Genomic DNA, 14,392 nt, shown 5'->3' on the forward strand with positions numbered 1-14,392 from the left:
CTGAGCTTGTTTCTGTTGTTGTTGGTGCCGTCAAGTTCAGTAGGACTCACAGGGACCCAGTGAACAAAAGACCTGAATCCTGTCCAGTGCCGTGCTGTCCTGAATGTCTCTGATACACTATCTCTGATACACTTGAGCCCACTGCTGCAGTCACCGTGTCAATCTTCCACTCTTTTGCCGACCACCTTTCCAAGGAACAGCCTCTGCTAGGAACATGTCCCAAACGTGTTTCTGTTGGCTTCCTCCAAAGGACAGTAAATGTTCATTGCTTAAATAATTTTGGATATTGAATTTCTCCAGTTTGTGATACTTTCTTCCTGATGTTGCTCCTGGGTTTCTTAGGAGACAGACCTGGACCTCGAGATCCCCAGGTCCTGAGCAGGGAGGGGTGGGCTGTCTGAGACCCTCACATGCTTGTCAGTCATTCATTATTACCAAGGCTCTTTGATGCCAATCCCCCACTGGCAAGGGACCTCTTCTTCCCTGAATCTTGGGGTACCATTCGTTGACTGTTCTTTGTATTCCCTATGCTGTGGGAGGCCCTGACTTTGGTAAGTCCTCTATTTCACAAGTATAATTACAGCAGAATATCTCACTTTCAAAAGTGAACTGAAAAGTTTAAATAACTGCTTCAGGCCTTTAGTATTTGTTGAACAGTGACAAACACCACAAAGCTGTTCACTTATATTAAGTGCATATAAATAAAAAGGAGCAGTAAAAGCTGAAACAAGTGGTGTTGTGCAAGCCTCTGCCACAGTCAAGCCTTCTCACGTCTTCACCCTCCAGGGCTACCAAGAGGGCGGAGCAGGTCGGACTTGATCCCAAAGTGGCCACGCAGGAGACTCCCTTGGTCCCTAGCCACCTTCTGCTTTTATGTTGTTTCAACTTCTTGGATGAGTCAAAGCTTTTCCTTCCAGGACAGTTGTTCTAGCAGTGGCCCCACTACCTGAGCCTCCTTAGCTTGGAGGGGTGTGCTACCCGAGATACAGTTCCTGGGGCCCTGCTGCTTCTCTGCTTGACTCGCGGAGGCACGCTGGGGGCCTTTTGTGACACCGGGTCTCTCCCAGATCCTGCTCTGTTGAGAAGCATCCTTTCCCTGTCTGTCTGTCTCTCTCTTTCACACACGTACTCCCTCCACCTACAGAGAGGACTGTTGGATGCTGTCACTGCAGCACAGACGCCTCTTGTCCTTGTGTGTAGAACAGCAGAAAACGGTTCTGTAGCATGTTGAGGATCGTTGGTGTGTACGAGTCTGTGTGTGGGGGTGCATATGTGTTGAACACACGTGTGTGCATGTTCTCACTGTCCATTTCTGGAAGACATTAACAACTGACTGTGGACAGTTATGCCGAGCAGATAGGTCTTGCTTCTTCACTGGGTTTTTATAGGTGATTTAGACAGCCCTGGTGGCATAGTGCATTCTATATTAGACTGCAAACCCAGCAGTTGGTGGTTCGGATGCTCCAGTTTTGTGAAAGAAAGATGGGTAATTTCTTCCCATAAAGATTTACAGCCTCAGAAATCCAGTGGAGGGTTGACATGAGCCAGGATACACTTGGTCTTATTGGCGCTGGGGGCACAGTTGCTGATATGTTCGGCTGTCACTGCTGCCATTCTGAGGAAAAGAGGAGAAAGATGAGGCCGCCGGCAGCTTCCATAGAGATGCAAGGTCTGAGAAGCCCATGGGCAGTTCTGGTCTGTGCAGTAGTGTCCCTCGGAATCAGAACTGACTCGAAGGCAGTGGCTTTGGGGGTGGAAAAGCGGAAAAGGGTATTTATTACCAAAAGAGTAGAATATCAGAGAGTAAATTAACACCTTACTGTTGGAGAAAGATTCTATTATATTTTCTAAAAGGAAATTTAATATGATCTGTGTAAGTTTTAAAATCTTACTGTGGTAGAATATAAATTTACCAAAACCTTTGTATTTTTACATTTGCATTAATGCATTATGAAGCATTAATTACACTCTCTGTGTGATTTTAATCATCACCACTATCCATTTCCACAGCTTTCCTGATAAAAACTCTGCTGTTGTTAGTTGCTGCACAGTCTCTTCTGACTTTGACCATGACCTTGTATAGTGAATGAAATGTAGACCTTGTATCATCTTGTAATTTTCCTCATGTTTGAGTCCTTTGATAGAGATTTTGTGCTGTCTGCCTCATTAAGGATCACCCTCATTTTTTGCTGACCTCTGACTTCTCTGGCATGTCTATCTCTAGTGATTGATCTTTTCTGATGACATGTCCAAAATAAGGGAGCTCTGGTGGTGACGTCTGGAGAGATTGTTGATGCTAAGTAAAGGCCAAGCCTTCTTTGGCAGAGTTCTGGTGGCCTAGCAGGTAAGGAGTTGTGAGATCAATCCAAAGTCCAGTAGTTCAAATCTACCAGCTGCTTCATGGAAGATAGATGGACAGTCTCCTCTGTATGCATTACAGCCACTGAAAACCCACTGGAGGGTCAATTATGAGTTAGTTCATACTCAGTGACAATGAGTGTCCAAATTAAGCAAACCTACCTGACAGCACTTAACAACCACATAGAGCTCAGTTGGCCTAGTGGGCAGTGAGTGATGCTACCAAGCTAAAGGTGGGTGATTTTAATCTGCGGTTCTTGGGCCTGGTTTTACTTGTTTTTGGTCAAACATTGTTCTAAGTTGTGTAGTCTGATCTGTCCGTTTGCTGTACAGAGGTAACTCGTGGTTGCTGTGATGCTAAACACTGTGACACTGATGTGTCAAATGCGATAATGGCCACCTATGGTGGGCAGTATTTGGTGGAGCTCCCCGATTAAAACAAGCTTGGAAGAAGGAGTGGCATCCACTTCTGAAATAGCTTGCCTCTGGAAACCCAATGAACTTGGAGAAATCATTAAAGTTATATAAGTGCTCAGATCTTTCATTCGTAGGGTCACTATGAATCATCTATGACTCAATGGCACTTAATAACAGCAACAAACCTTACCATGTTTTTTCCTCTGAAATGCATTTTGACTATTTCTTTGAGCATGCCAAGGGTATATTCAATATCCTTCCCAATACCACACTTTGAATACTTCCAGCTCCTTTTTCATTGTCCAGTTGCATGTGGTAGAAAGTCATTACCCCTGAAGAGGTAACGTTTTACTTTGTGTAATCCCTGGATAAAATTGGTCCCTCTGCAGTTCCTATTGTAGATAATTCATGTAGCTGCCCTCATACAATATTTGCCCTTTTGTGCCTGACTTTTTCACTCAGCATTGTCTTTTCAAGCTTCATTCATGCCACAGCAAATGTCAGCAACTCACTTCTCTTCTCTGTGGTTCTCTTTTCTGTGTAATATTCCCGTGTGGTGGTGCTAGGTGCCATCGCATTGAGTAGGACTCTTAGTGACCCTATGAACAACAGATCTGAACTGTGTCTTATCTTGTGTCAGCCTCACAGTTTCTGACACACTCAAGTCCATTGCTGAAGTTACTGTGTCATTCTACCTGGTTGAAGGTCTTTCTTTCGCTCTCCCTCCCCCACCTTTCCAGGAGTGATGCCCTTTTCCAAGTATTTATTGTTTTAATCTGCAGTGTAGCCGGGTCACGTTCATATATCGTATCTCTGACGTCTGGGGCAGTCTCTTTGGTCAGATTAACTGGCCATTTCCTTCTAACAATATTTGCCTTTTCATCCTTTGAGCAGCATCCTGGTGGGGAAGAAGTCTTACGGGAGCAAGCGGGTGGAGATGCTACTGAGAACTTCGAGGACGTTGGGCACTCCACAGATGCTCGGGAGATGTCCAAGGCGTACATCATCGGGGAGGTTCACCCTGTAAGTATCTTTCTGGAGAACTTTTCTTACTTATTTTTGAGCCTGTTGGTTAACCTTGCCTAAGACAGACTGACATATATATGAAGATCGAAAAGAAGAATAAAAACACTCCTCTTGAATTTGGAACATTATTCATTTTTTCATAGATTGAGCAGAAATTTCTTTGACTGATGCATTGGTTGTGTTTTACTGGTGGAATCCCCCGGCCCCACGCCTGTGTTGGGGCAGGTTGCGTGGTGGCCCATTCCAGAAGGCTAGGGGGATAGCAGCTTTTATTGCAGTGTTTCCCTTATGCAACCATTTTCCACTTGCATGAGCTTAGAGATATTTTAGTACTAAATGATCTTAAAATTTTTAAAATAAGTTTTGTTGCCTGAACAAGTTCTGTTATTTGTAGAACCTAGCCACACATAGTCTACCTTTTTCCTGCTTTACTTGGGATTTTTTTTTTAAATAAAACTTTTTCTTTTAATTGTCCTTTTAACAAAAGTTTATTAAAAAGTTGAATTTTCATTCATTCATTGTTGCACATTTTACCCCCTCTCCGTCCCTTCCCCCTCCCCAAGCTGACTTTTTTTTACTATTTTATTTACAAAATTCTAATACAAATTCAAACAAATTCTTTGAATTTCCCTCATCCATCCCCCATCAAATTGTACAACCCAATGATTAATCCCCTCTTCCCCCTGCACATCCACATCCCTCTGCTTCCAGCCTCTCCCACCCCTCCTGGATCCTTATATTGCTTTTACAATAACGGTCTTATACAATATTTATCCTTATGGGACTGAGTTAGTTCACTCAGCATAATGCTCTCCAGTCCCTCAATTTGGGATTTTTTTATAACATGTCTTTGGTATTGATTCATGCGCTAGCTTTTGGGAAATATTGAGCTGTTTTAGATTTTTTGTGGCCACAGCTTTCCTCTGCCCGTAGGCCCTTCTGCGGAACCTCCCTAGTCTTGTTAACTTTGCTTATCAGGAACACACCCTTTCCCCACTAATGACAGGTGAGGTTCCAAAGACTAGATCATTGTATAAATGGAAACATGAGGGATGTCACATGAGATCACAAAACGGAGGACAGCTTTACCATCAGGTAACTTCAGAGCCACTGAGAATCCCGGCCCCGCCACGCTGACACGCAGCCTCAACCTCCCAGCCAGCGTCACTCACTCTGCTGGCCTCTCAGTGTGTACCCCTGCTCTGTGCTTGTTGACAGTGCACTGCATGGCCCGATGCAGACTATTTTACCGTGGCCATAAATGTGAAATGTTGGCTAATGAGATGGTTGATACATGAGGAGTAAGTAGACAGCCCAAAACCTCACAAGGACCTAGGTGACTGTTCAGTGCCTGCAAGGTGGATGAACAGGTGGGCCCCATGGTCCTGTCCGCTCTCCCTGGCCACCACTATGACACGTGGGTGGTGAGGAACAAGCCCACAGGGACTTAAAGAGCTGCTGGAGAGAAGCAGACCACCTTCACAGACCGAGAAGCCCATGGCAGAAGTCACGTAGCCTGTTGTGGACGGCCAGGAAATGGGAAGCTATTTTAGAATGACTTCATTGGGAGGAATTCGGTTCCCCCCACCTCCTTTGGGGGCTGGGGGCAGGGAAGGGATGCTGCTTTGAGACGCTGCTAGAAAGAAGCATTTGCCCAGACATCTGCATTTCCAGCACTGGATAGCCATGGTGTAGTGGTCATCAGAGGCCTGCCCTTAAAGTTGTTAAAACATGTTCCCTTCCAGAGCCTGGGGTTTTCTGGCCCCGGCGCAGTTAATTCTGCTGGACTCGCCTGCAGCGGGTTCGCCTTTGTCCCACTTGATTAGAGGATAAGACGCTCATTGTCTCGTCATCAGGAGACAGACTGAGGATTCTCTGAGGCGATCACACGAAGGAGCGGGATTGTGAAGGGAAAGGGGAGTATCTGGGGATCAGAGGCTCCATGGAATGCACGATCCCCTCCGAGTGTAGGAACTGTGGGTGCGTGCCAGCAGCAGTCACGACACTGGCTCTGCAGAGGGGCTGTAAAGGGAAAGGGCCCCTTAATCCCAGACAGATCAGAGCCCGTGGACTCAGATGGCTCATTGGAGGTTTTGTTTGTTTTAAAATCTCCTAAGAAGGAAGCTCTTAAAGCATGGTACACTGTGTGATATGATTTCATTCTTTAACATGCACTCTTTTTTTCCTTTTTGCAGGATGACAGATCAAAGCTAGTCAAGCCTTCGGTAAGTGACCCTCTCCACTGTCTCCATGGCTGTAGGTATCATTGCATTGTATTTTATACATGTCACACTGGGGCCAGAGGTAATACAAGGTTTCATCTACTTAGCTGAGGCCCGCCCCCTTTTATTGTGCTACAAGAAGTATGTTACCTTTTGGGCCAATAAAATGTTTTAATTGAGTAGAGCAGTTAGTATATTTTATTTGGATAGCTTGTATGTTGTCTTCGTGGGATTTTCAGTACTTACAACACTTACTGTTAGCAGTGAATGCCTTTTGAATAGCGATTGTGCTCTTTATCTGGGTGTTCTCACTCAGTCCTTATTTTCAAAAAACTTAAAAATATCTGATTGGTAAAGGTCTCACTGTATACTTTTTTGATGACACCACCATGTCTTCACCTTTATGTCTCAAGAACACAGTAGATGTTCAGTAAATACTTGCTGGACAAAGGTAATGAGAATGAAAAGAAATAATAACTTTTTTATGTGTTTCCCTTGGGAGAAGGAAATCATTCTGGAAATAGTAACACTAAACATTTTAGTGGACCAGCTCTTTATTGTCTGTCCATCTCACTTCTGTCTGAAGGTAAATCCATAGAAAGGATTGGTGACATGGTCAGAAGGGATTGGCCAGGGTGTCTGGAAATGACAAGTAGTTTTGCTCAGGACAGACAGCAGTGGGAACGTGCCGTTTTCATGTTTCCACTTAGGGTTTTGGTTTTGTTAGAGCACATGTAACAGAAAGGCTGCACTGAGCGGGCAATGTTAACGCCCGACCTCCCGACCTCACTTCACCAGCAGCTGCTGCTGACAAGACATTATCTTTAAGGTAGAGCAGAGGCTAAGCAATCATTGCAGTCTTTTCACTGTCAAGGTCATGTCTGCCCCGACAGTGCTGTGAAAGCCTCGTGCAGCGCTGCTTTTCCTGTGAAGGGAGTGCAGCCTCTCTGTTGTCAGCTCCTCAGACACATGACAGATGAACTGTCAGGTGCCTCAGCGGCAGTAGCTCTGAACCCTTGCTGTCAGTTCGCCTGACCTCAGAGGTTTTGGGGTGCTCTTTGAACAGCTGAGGTTCTGTACTGGATGCAGGTGTGCTGGTTCCTTGTAGTGTGTCATGGAAGACATGTACTTCTCCTCTCGGGTCTGGAGTGCACTAACAACTGTGGTGTGAGTTATCTAATCCTAGTTGTAAAGGGTGCTGTGGATAGCCCAGGTGTGAATTTGAACCTACAGCATGTCTCTAACCATCAGGACCAGAGTCGGAAAGTGCCGTTGAAGAGAGATGAGGCCTAAGGGGTCAGTCTTGGCGTGATGGCCCCTTTGTTGAAATGCAGAGCCTCTTTGTTGAGTTTGGGAACTTGTGCGTGATAACTCACACAGCATACCAGGCCAGTGCAGCCTGCTAGACCGTTTCCTGCCTGTGTGTCATTTTCTGACATGAGTGCTGTTCCCTTGCACGCTCTGGATCTTTTGGAGACAGCGTGTCCCATGTTGAACGTGACCTTTGCTCCCCACCTGAGGAGAGCTTGCCTGGCTCTGGAGAAGACTGTGCTGTGTCGCTGCGTCCAGGGACGTTACTCTCAGACGGCGTATCTTTTGCAGGAAATACCGAGTCACCTTGCTGACCCTGAAGATGACAGCAGTTCTAAGAATTGTGCTAACTTTTCAGCACAGATGATTTTAACTCTTGAGGAACTTTACAAACTGATCCACCCTGGGAGTGTTTCCTTTCTCGTCAGCTTTGTATTGTGATTTGAGCGACAGTTTGCAGAACAGATTGACTTCCTATTCATACATATTTTGACCCAGATCACACACATTGTAACAGAACGCTTTCCACTTCCTCCCAGTAACTGAGTGTCCAACATGGTTCTTCCTCTGTTGTGTCTTTGCCTAATTCAAGCCAAGTGGAGGAAAGTGAGACCAGGACTTAACTGTTTTTCTTAGAGATGCAAGAGCCCAAATGAGCATTCTCTGAACTTGTCTTTCCTGTGCTGCCAGTTTAGCAGAGGACAGTCCTGTCCGTCGGCAGTTCTTTTGTTGTGTGTGAATATGTCTGTGCCCACTCTTGCTATGTTTCAGAGGGCTGGACAGTGACTACAGCTGATAGATGAATCGAAGCCTTTGAATTGTGGTGCTAGAGAAGAGTATTGAATATACCAGGGACTGCTAAGAGAACAGGGCCATCCCAGAGAGGGTGAGACCAGGCTGCTCCTTTGACGCAAGGATTTTGAAGCTCTTTCTGACATACTTTGGGCATGTTGCCAGGAGGGACCTTGGAGAAGGATATCATGCTTAGAAGGGTGGAGGGACAGTGCAAGAGAGGAAGACCCCAGATGAGATGGATTGATTCAGTGACTAAGGTAATGGGAGCGGGTATTGTCAGACACAATGAAATTGGCTCAAGATAGAGCAGGTCAGAGCTGTTGTACGTAGGGTTGCTGTGAGCCACAAGCAACTCAGTGGCACATAACAACCATAAACAATGACAAAGACTCATCTGTCTGCAGACAGACCTCTGCCCACTACTCATGATTCTTGCAATACTGACCATAAAAAGCCTCCTTGCCGTTAAGCTGATTTTGACTCTGAACGCCCATGCTCTGGGTGTCCATGGCTGTCACCCTCAGCGGGAGAAGGTGGCCCATCTTTCTCCTACAGGCTGCGGCTGAGAAATTGAGCTCACTTATGAAATGAGACCCACCAGAAAGACCAGCAGGACAGCGTCTCAAGCCTAGCCTCAGGCTGCTGATTTAAAGGGACTTTCATGGATATGTGCAGTTAACATTTTAACTGTTTTAATGCAAATAACATGCATTCTACATTCCCTGCACCCAAAGGTATTTTCAAAATTGTTACTATTCCATTTTTTTTAAACTGGAACATAAAAAATTAAAAGCACATCAAATTAACAAAAATATGAGGTGGGGGTGGGCAGGTGGCAAACAAACATAGATGGCATGTGTTATTTGCACCTCACAGTGTGACAGTGAGACAAGCTCACAGTTCTCCCCGGAGGTTGTTAGACCCCCAGTGGCTTTTGTGTGCTGGCAGGTGTCAAAGTCAACATCTCGTGAGACAGGTCCCCTACTCTGTGACAAATCACGCTGAGTGTCTGTGCAAAGCCACACACCCACTGCCAGGCCTGACAGCTGAAGGTTGCAGAGTGATGACTGATGGGAGCCCGTCATCCCAGCAGGAGTGTTTTACTAGAGAACATCTTTCAAACAAGGAACGGACAGAGCAGGGACAAGGGTGGCAAAGGCCATGGCTGGCTGCCAGCAGCTTGCAGGGTTTACATGTGTCTGAGTAGAGTTCATCATTTACTCAACTCTTGGCCTTTCCCTAGTAGACGTGCCATTCCCTCAAGGTCACACAGTGGACAAATGGCCAAGTCTTCGCCCTGTTCATTGTTGGTGTGTTTGGTAGTTGCACAGACTCTTCCACCCCTGGGCACCACTGACTGTTTCCTTGTAGATAAAAATAGTACCAGATGTATGCGATTTCGCGTTGGTTTGCTTTTTAAAGTTCATGTCACCTCCTCAGAAGATCATGGGGGTGGGGGTGGAGGTAGTGGTGGTCATGGCAGTGCTGGTTGTGGTGATGGGAGTGGTGGTAGTAGCTGTGGTGGAAGTGGAGGCGGTGGTGGTCACAGCCCTGCTGGTGGTGGTGTGTTCAGCACGGCATTGGTGTCAGTGTTCGTGGATACTATAATAAAGAAGGAAGATGGGGCAGGTGAGCCTCCGTGGGAAGACGTCTGCACGTCTGGTGAGCAGAGAGCATGCCCTGTCTGATCCCTATTTACTTTTCTAAGTCAGACTTGTAAGATTCCATTTGCCATCGAATCGGCCCTGTCTGTCCCTCCACAGAGTTTTCATTGGCTGCTGTTGGGTGTTGTTTGGCTTGTTTTCTTTTGACAGTGTCACTGTGCCGCTCCCTGCGGACCTCTGGATGAACGTGAACTTGCAGCCAAGTGTCAGCCATCTGCACTGGCCAGGAGCTCTCCTGGCTTTCTGGTGTGGTGATATATTTACCTCAGCCAGCACTCTCAGGCTGCTCTTTTGCTTCTTCTAACAACAGAATAATACATTTTTATTCTTTCTAGTGGTGTCTATCTATTTGATTTTATCTGAGTAAAAGTTAAAAAATAACCATTAAGAAGTTGCGCATGTTTCTTTCAGGACTCTAAGATTTAACACTGGTAAGAAGGACAATAAGTGATTTCTTTTTCATTGACCTATTTCTCTCCCCTACCGTGTCAGGAAGCCTAGAGGTGACATCCAAGGTTGGTGGGCTCCCAGCTGCTTCGCCCGCTCCCCATCCCACCTCGCCTCCCATTCGCTGAGATCCAGGCGCTTTACGAGTGTCGCTTTGCCCCCTGCAGACAGCCGCTGGCTTGGCTCTGGCACTCAGCAGAGACGGGGCTCCCAGGCCCTTACGCTGCCCTCTCCGTCCTCTGTTTGAAGCACTGCTAACACTTTGGCTGGTGTGACATTTCACAAAATGCTTCTAACATGTGTTTGAGCTGGGGTCGGCTCGCCTTCTCCAGTCCTCCCACTGAGTGTTAGGGAAGCGTGTGTTTTTCCAAGTCAGTTTTTAGTCTCTTTGCTGGCACAGCGAGCAGAGCGTGTCTGAGGTCCTGAAAGTGAAGCAGCCCCGGCTGGAAGGTGCAGTGGTCCAGCGCTGCCTCTGGAGGGACGTCTGGTGGCACTTCTGGTGGCCCGCCGTGTGAGGTCCTAGGCCGACCATCACAGGGCGTGGCATCTCACCAGGGCTGCAATGCCGAGTTCAAGGACCCCAGGGAAGTGGTCACAGGGTGACAGCTGTGAACCACAGCCCTTGCTGCTTGCCTTTTCTGACCATTGACATGTCTTCTAATGGAGTCCAGGCACTGTCACTGCCCAGGGGGTTGAAAGGAGGCCCAAGCTGTTTCCCTGGAGCATCCAGAGACAGAGCCCCCTAGGACGGCGCTGGGGCCTGCGCGGGGGTCAGAGTCTGTGCCGGCGCCTGTTAGGGGCTCTGTCTTGACTATGATATACTAATGTTTACATTTCTCCCAAGTCACCAAGGTGAAGTATTGCTGTTAAGTCCTTTAAACACTGAGACTTCTTTAAAAATTTTCTTCATAAAAATTATGAAATTAGTGTTTTAGTGACACGAGTGTAACTAAAATAATGAAGTATTTTTCATTATTTTAGTCATGAAGTAATTTTCCCTTGCATTTTTTTTTTTTGCAGAAAAAAGTACAGTAAAAAAATAAAGCTTTGGGATCTTTTTTTAAGGTCAATTGACCACACGTTCAGACTTTCCCTTTAACCTTGTGGTTTCTTCTGTCTTTCAGGAAACTCTTATTACCACCATTGACTCGAATTCCAGGTATGTGGAGTGTTTCCGTTTAAAAAGCCATTAGTTTGGAAGGTCAGATTGGACTGAGGCCCTCGGCCGACCACGGCACCTGTTGCTTGTTGGGGTCAGGAGATGTCCACAGCCCAGGTCTTGGCCAGTCTCATGAGCACTTGCTCCATCAAACTGCCAGGCCTCCCCCATCGCAGTGCCCCAAGGAAAGTGTTGGGGAAACCACACCTCCCTGCCCTGCGTGTCCTCCACGTAGCGTCTTGCCTGTGCCCCATCCTTTCCATCCACACTCACGCCCGCCTTCCCTCCTCCTCTCCTATGGGCTAAGGGTCTTAGATTGCTGTGATGACATTTCCCTTTCAAAACTTTGTGCCTTTTATAAGCTGGCCTGATGACAATACACAGTAGTGGCAGATAGTACTGTCACAGGTGTAGATACTAGGTTTGGCTGGCGTAGGCCCTGCCCCTGGACATCTGTGACTGCTTTTGACCCAAGCGTTTGGCCCTGTCCACAGCCATCATGCAGGACTTCCCCTTACTTCACCCAGACAGTGGGACTTATTTCTAAAGAAACTAGAAAATTCCAACAGACCATACTGAAATGAAAATGACACTTGTAATCCTTCTGAAATTGAGTGTGATGTTTATTTTGAGAGGTTGTATGAAAAGTATTAAAGGTTGAGGAGTTTGTGGCAAAAATTATGTACCTATCTGCCTTTATTTGGATTCTAAAACCAGTGCATTAATTTCTCTTTAGTAAGAAATGATAGGTTCAAATACCTGTCCTTGATAAACCCACCACTGATAACAGTTCAAAATTCTGTGTCCCAGGACCAAACCAAATTAGGGATTTTTGTGACTCTAGGTTGTTGGGCTGTGGCCAGGTGGCATGGGGATGCCATTTCTTAGTGCTTTGAGTCTACGACACAGAGATACTAAAGCCAGTATTGAAAACCAAAACCCCAGAGCCACTGTCATTGACCGGTGCGACTCTGAGCGACCCCACCTTCTGCTGAGTATCCTGGGCTCTGAACGTCTGAGATGATGGCCCGCCTCTCCCACGGAATGCTTGCTGGGTTCATGCTGCCAGCCTTTTGGTTAGCCGCTACACCACTGGGGTGTCTTGGTTAAAGGCCGCCTCCTGAAAGTTTAAGACAGGACAGTAATCTATGACAAATCGTTTTCCTCGGGAAACTCGGGGGTCAAGCTCAGGTGTCATGATCCACTGTGACCGTGGCTCACAGCTCAGCATGCAAGCTGGTGTGGCTGCCGGCCGAGCTCACCAGATCGAGCACCTCGGTACCCCTCAGTCTAGCACCGGCCAGTTCTTAGTATATGCAAACCACGTCAAGTGTGCTCAGGGGATTCCTTTTCATTAACTTGGGATCAAACTCAGTGTTGAGAACCAAAGGTTGGTGGTTCTAGCTGCTCTGAGGAAGAAAGCTAAGCAGCTCCTGTGAGGTTTAGAGCCTTGGAAACTCACTGAGGGTCACTGAGAGTCGAAATCACATCGATGGCACTGGTTTTGTCTCTGGGGTTTTAGTTAAGACACTACTCATAGATAGTGCCTTTGGGAAGTGAATCTTGGTTCTGTGTCATTTCTAGAAATGGGTCTTGGCGGATGGGCGGTCATTGGTATCGTATCTTGGCTCAGGCTAGCGCAGGTGCCAGGAGCGTAGGGCAGTCTCCAGGCATGTCACTTCTAGCAGCTCTGTGGGGTGAGAGGTCTCGAGAGTGTCTTTCCAGGGGTTCAAGCGCTCCGAGCCCCGGCCTCACCTCCCTCCGTGCACGCGCTCTCTCCGCAGTTGGTGGACCAATTGGGTGATCCCAGCCATCTCCGCGCTGGCCGTGGCCCTGATGTACCACTTCTACACAGCAGACTAATGCCTCTCGGATGCCGGGGGAGCCGGCCCAAGGAGCCTGGGCAGCATCCGCTGGGACAGCAGACGTCCTCTGAGGGTGATGGTGCCGCAGCTGCTCCCTTTCTCCTCCAGTGCACACGGAAGCCGTCCTGTTCAGCCCCCTCTGGACTTCCCTCTACAGTGCCTTCTCTCTCCCAGCGTTCTGTCCATGTTTCTCACTGCATAATTCAGTTCTTGAGCTAAGCCTGACCCTTCTCAATTACATATCCCACCAAGCTTGCCTCTCCGCCTGGCATGTCGTGTCCTTGTTTTTGGTGTTCGGGACCCTGGTCCTGTAGCAAGGTCGCTAGTCTACTGACTAGTCCTTCAGTCACGTGGCAGAGGAGGGAGAAGTCTTCGTGTCTCTCCTGCACATTTTCATTCCTTATCAAAGACCAGGTACCTCGTGTTTTCCATTGTGCTGTCTGCACCAAAGAACTTAAGAAATGCCCAGGATGACAGCTCAGAGGTTCCTAATCACCTGTCCCTGAAGCAGAAATCCTGCAGGACCCAGAAAAGAGACCCTCTCCCCCTGATTAGAACACTAATGACATAAACACGTCTGTGAGCTCGGAGAACCACGCACGCCTTCTCTCAGCTGGAAGCTAGCCTTCCGCAGAGCTGCTCAGTTCTGTGTGTACTCTCCACTTGTAAATGCAGAACCGTGAGGGAGGGAATGGTTCGTTTGGAATCTGACCTCTGACAGAAGCCACTGCCGAGGCCCCGTCCCTGAGTCCACTCAGCTGTTCACCTCTCACACACTGTTCACACTGGGCCCTGGTCATTTGGTCTCCCGCTTACCATCCTCTGTTCCATCCCTTCTTGCTTTTGAACAGGGAAACTTGAGAGATGGATTTTTCAGACTCCAGTGAACTGCACTGATTCCTGTGGCATGTTGGCCACCTGAGCAGTGGGGTCTTCAGAGATGGCTTAACTCTGGGACCCAGAATTTTGTTTTCTTATTACAGAGAATAGATTTTTATCATCAACAATGTGCATCCACCCCTCCGCCTCCTCTGTCACCTGAAGTGAATGTGGGCACAAGGGCTGGGGAGGAGACTGTATTGCACGGGGAGAATGAGCCTACAAAAAAATCCTCTGTTTGGACTTTAA

At 47.3% G+C, this 14,392-nt stretch overlaps 1 protein-coding gene across 1 annotated transcript in view; it reads left to right on the plus strand.

Moving 5' to 3' along the window:
• Positions 1-13,262, plus strand: part of LOC102844007 (cytochrome b5-like) — a 29,241-nt gene extending 15,979 nt beyond the window's left edge. Inside the window, exons 2-5 of the mRNA XM_006897236.1 lie at positions 3,670-3,798; positions 5,997-6,026; positions 11,365-11,399; positions 13,184-13,262. Coding sequence (XP_006897298.1) covers positions 3,670-3,798; positions 5,997-6,026; positions 11,365-11,399; positions 13,184-13,262 — 273 coding nt within the window. The remainder of the gene's footprint in view (positions 1-3,669; positions 3,799-5,996; positions 6,027-11,364; positions 11,400-13,183) is intronic.
• Positions 13,263-14,392: the final 1,130 nt, after the last annotated feature.

This window comes from Elephantulus edwardii, unplaced genomic scaffold (genome assembly GCF_000299155.1).
Source record: "Elephantulus edwardii isolate Elephantulus edwardi_28Jun2011 unplaced genomic scaffold, EleEdw1.0 scaffold00207, whole genome shotgun sequence".
NCBI lineage: Eukaryota > Metazoa > Chordata > Mammalia > Macroscelidea > Macroscelididae > Elephantulus > Elephantulus edwardii.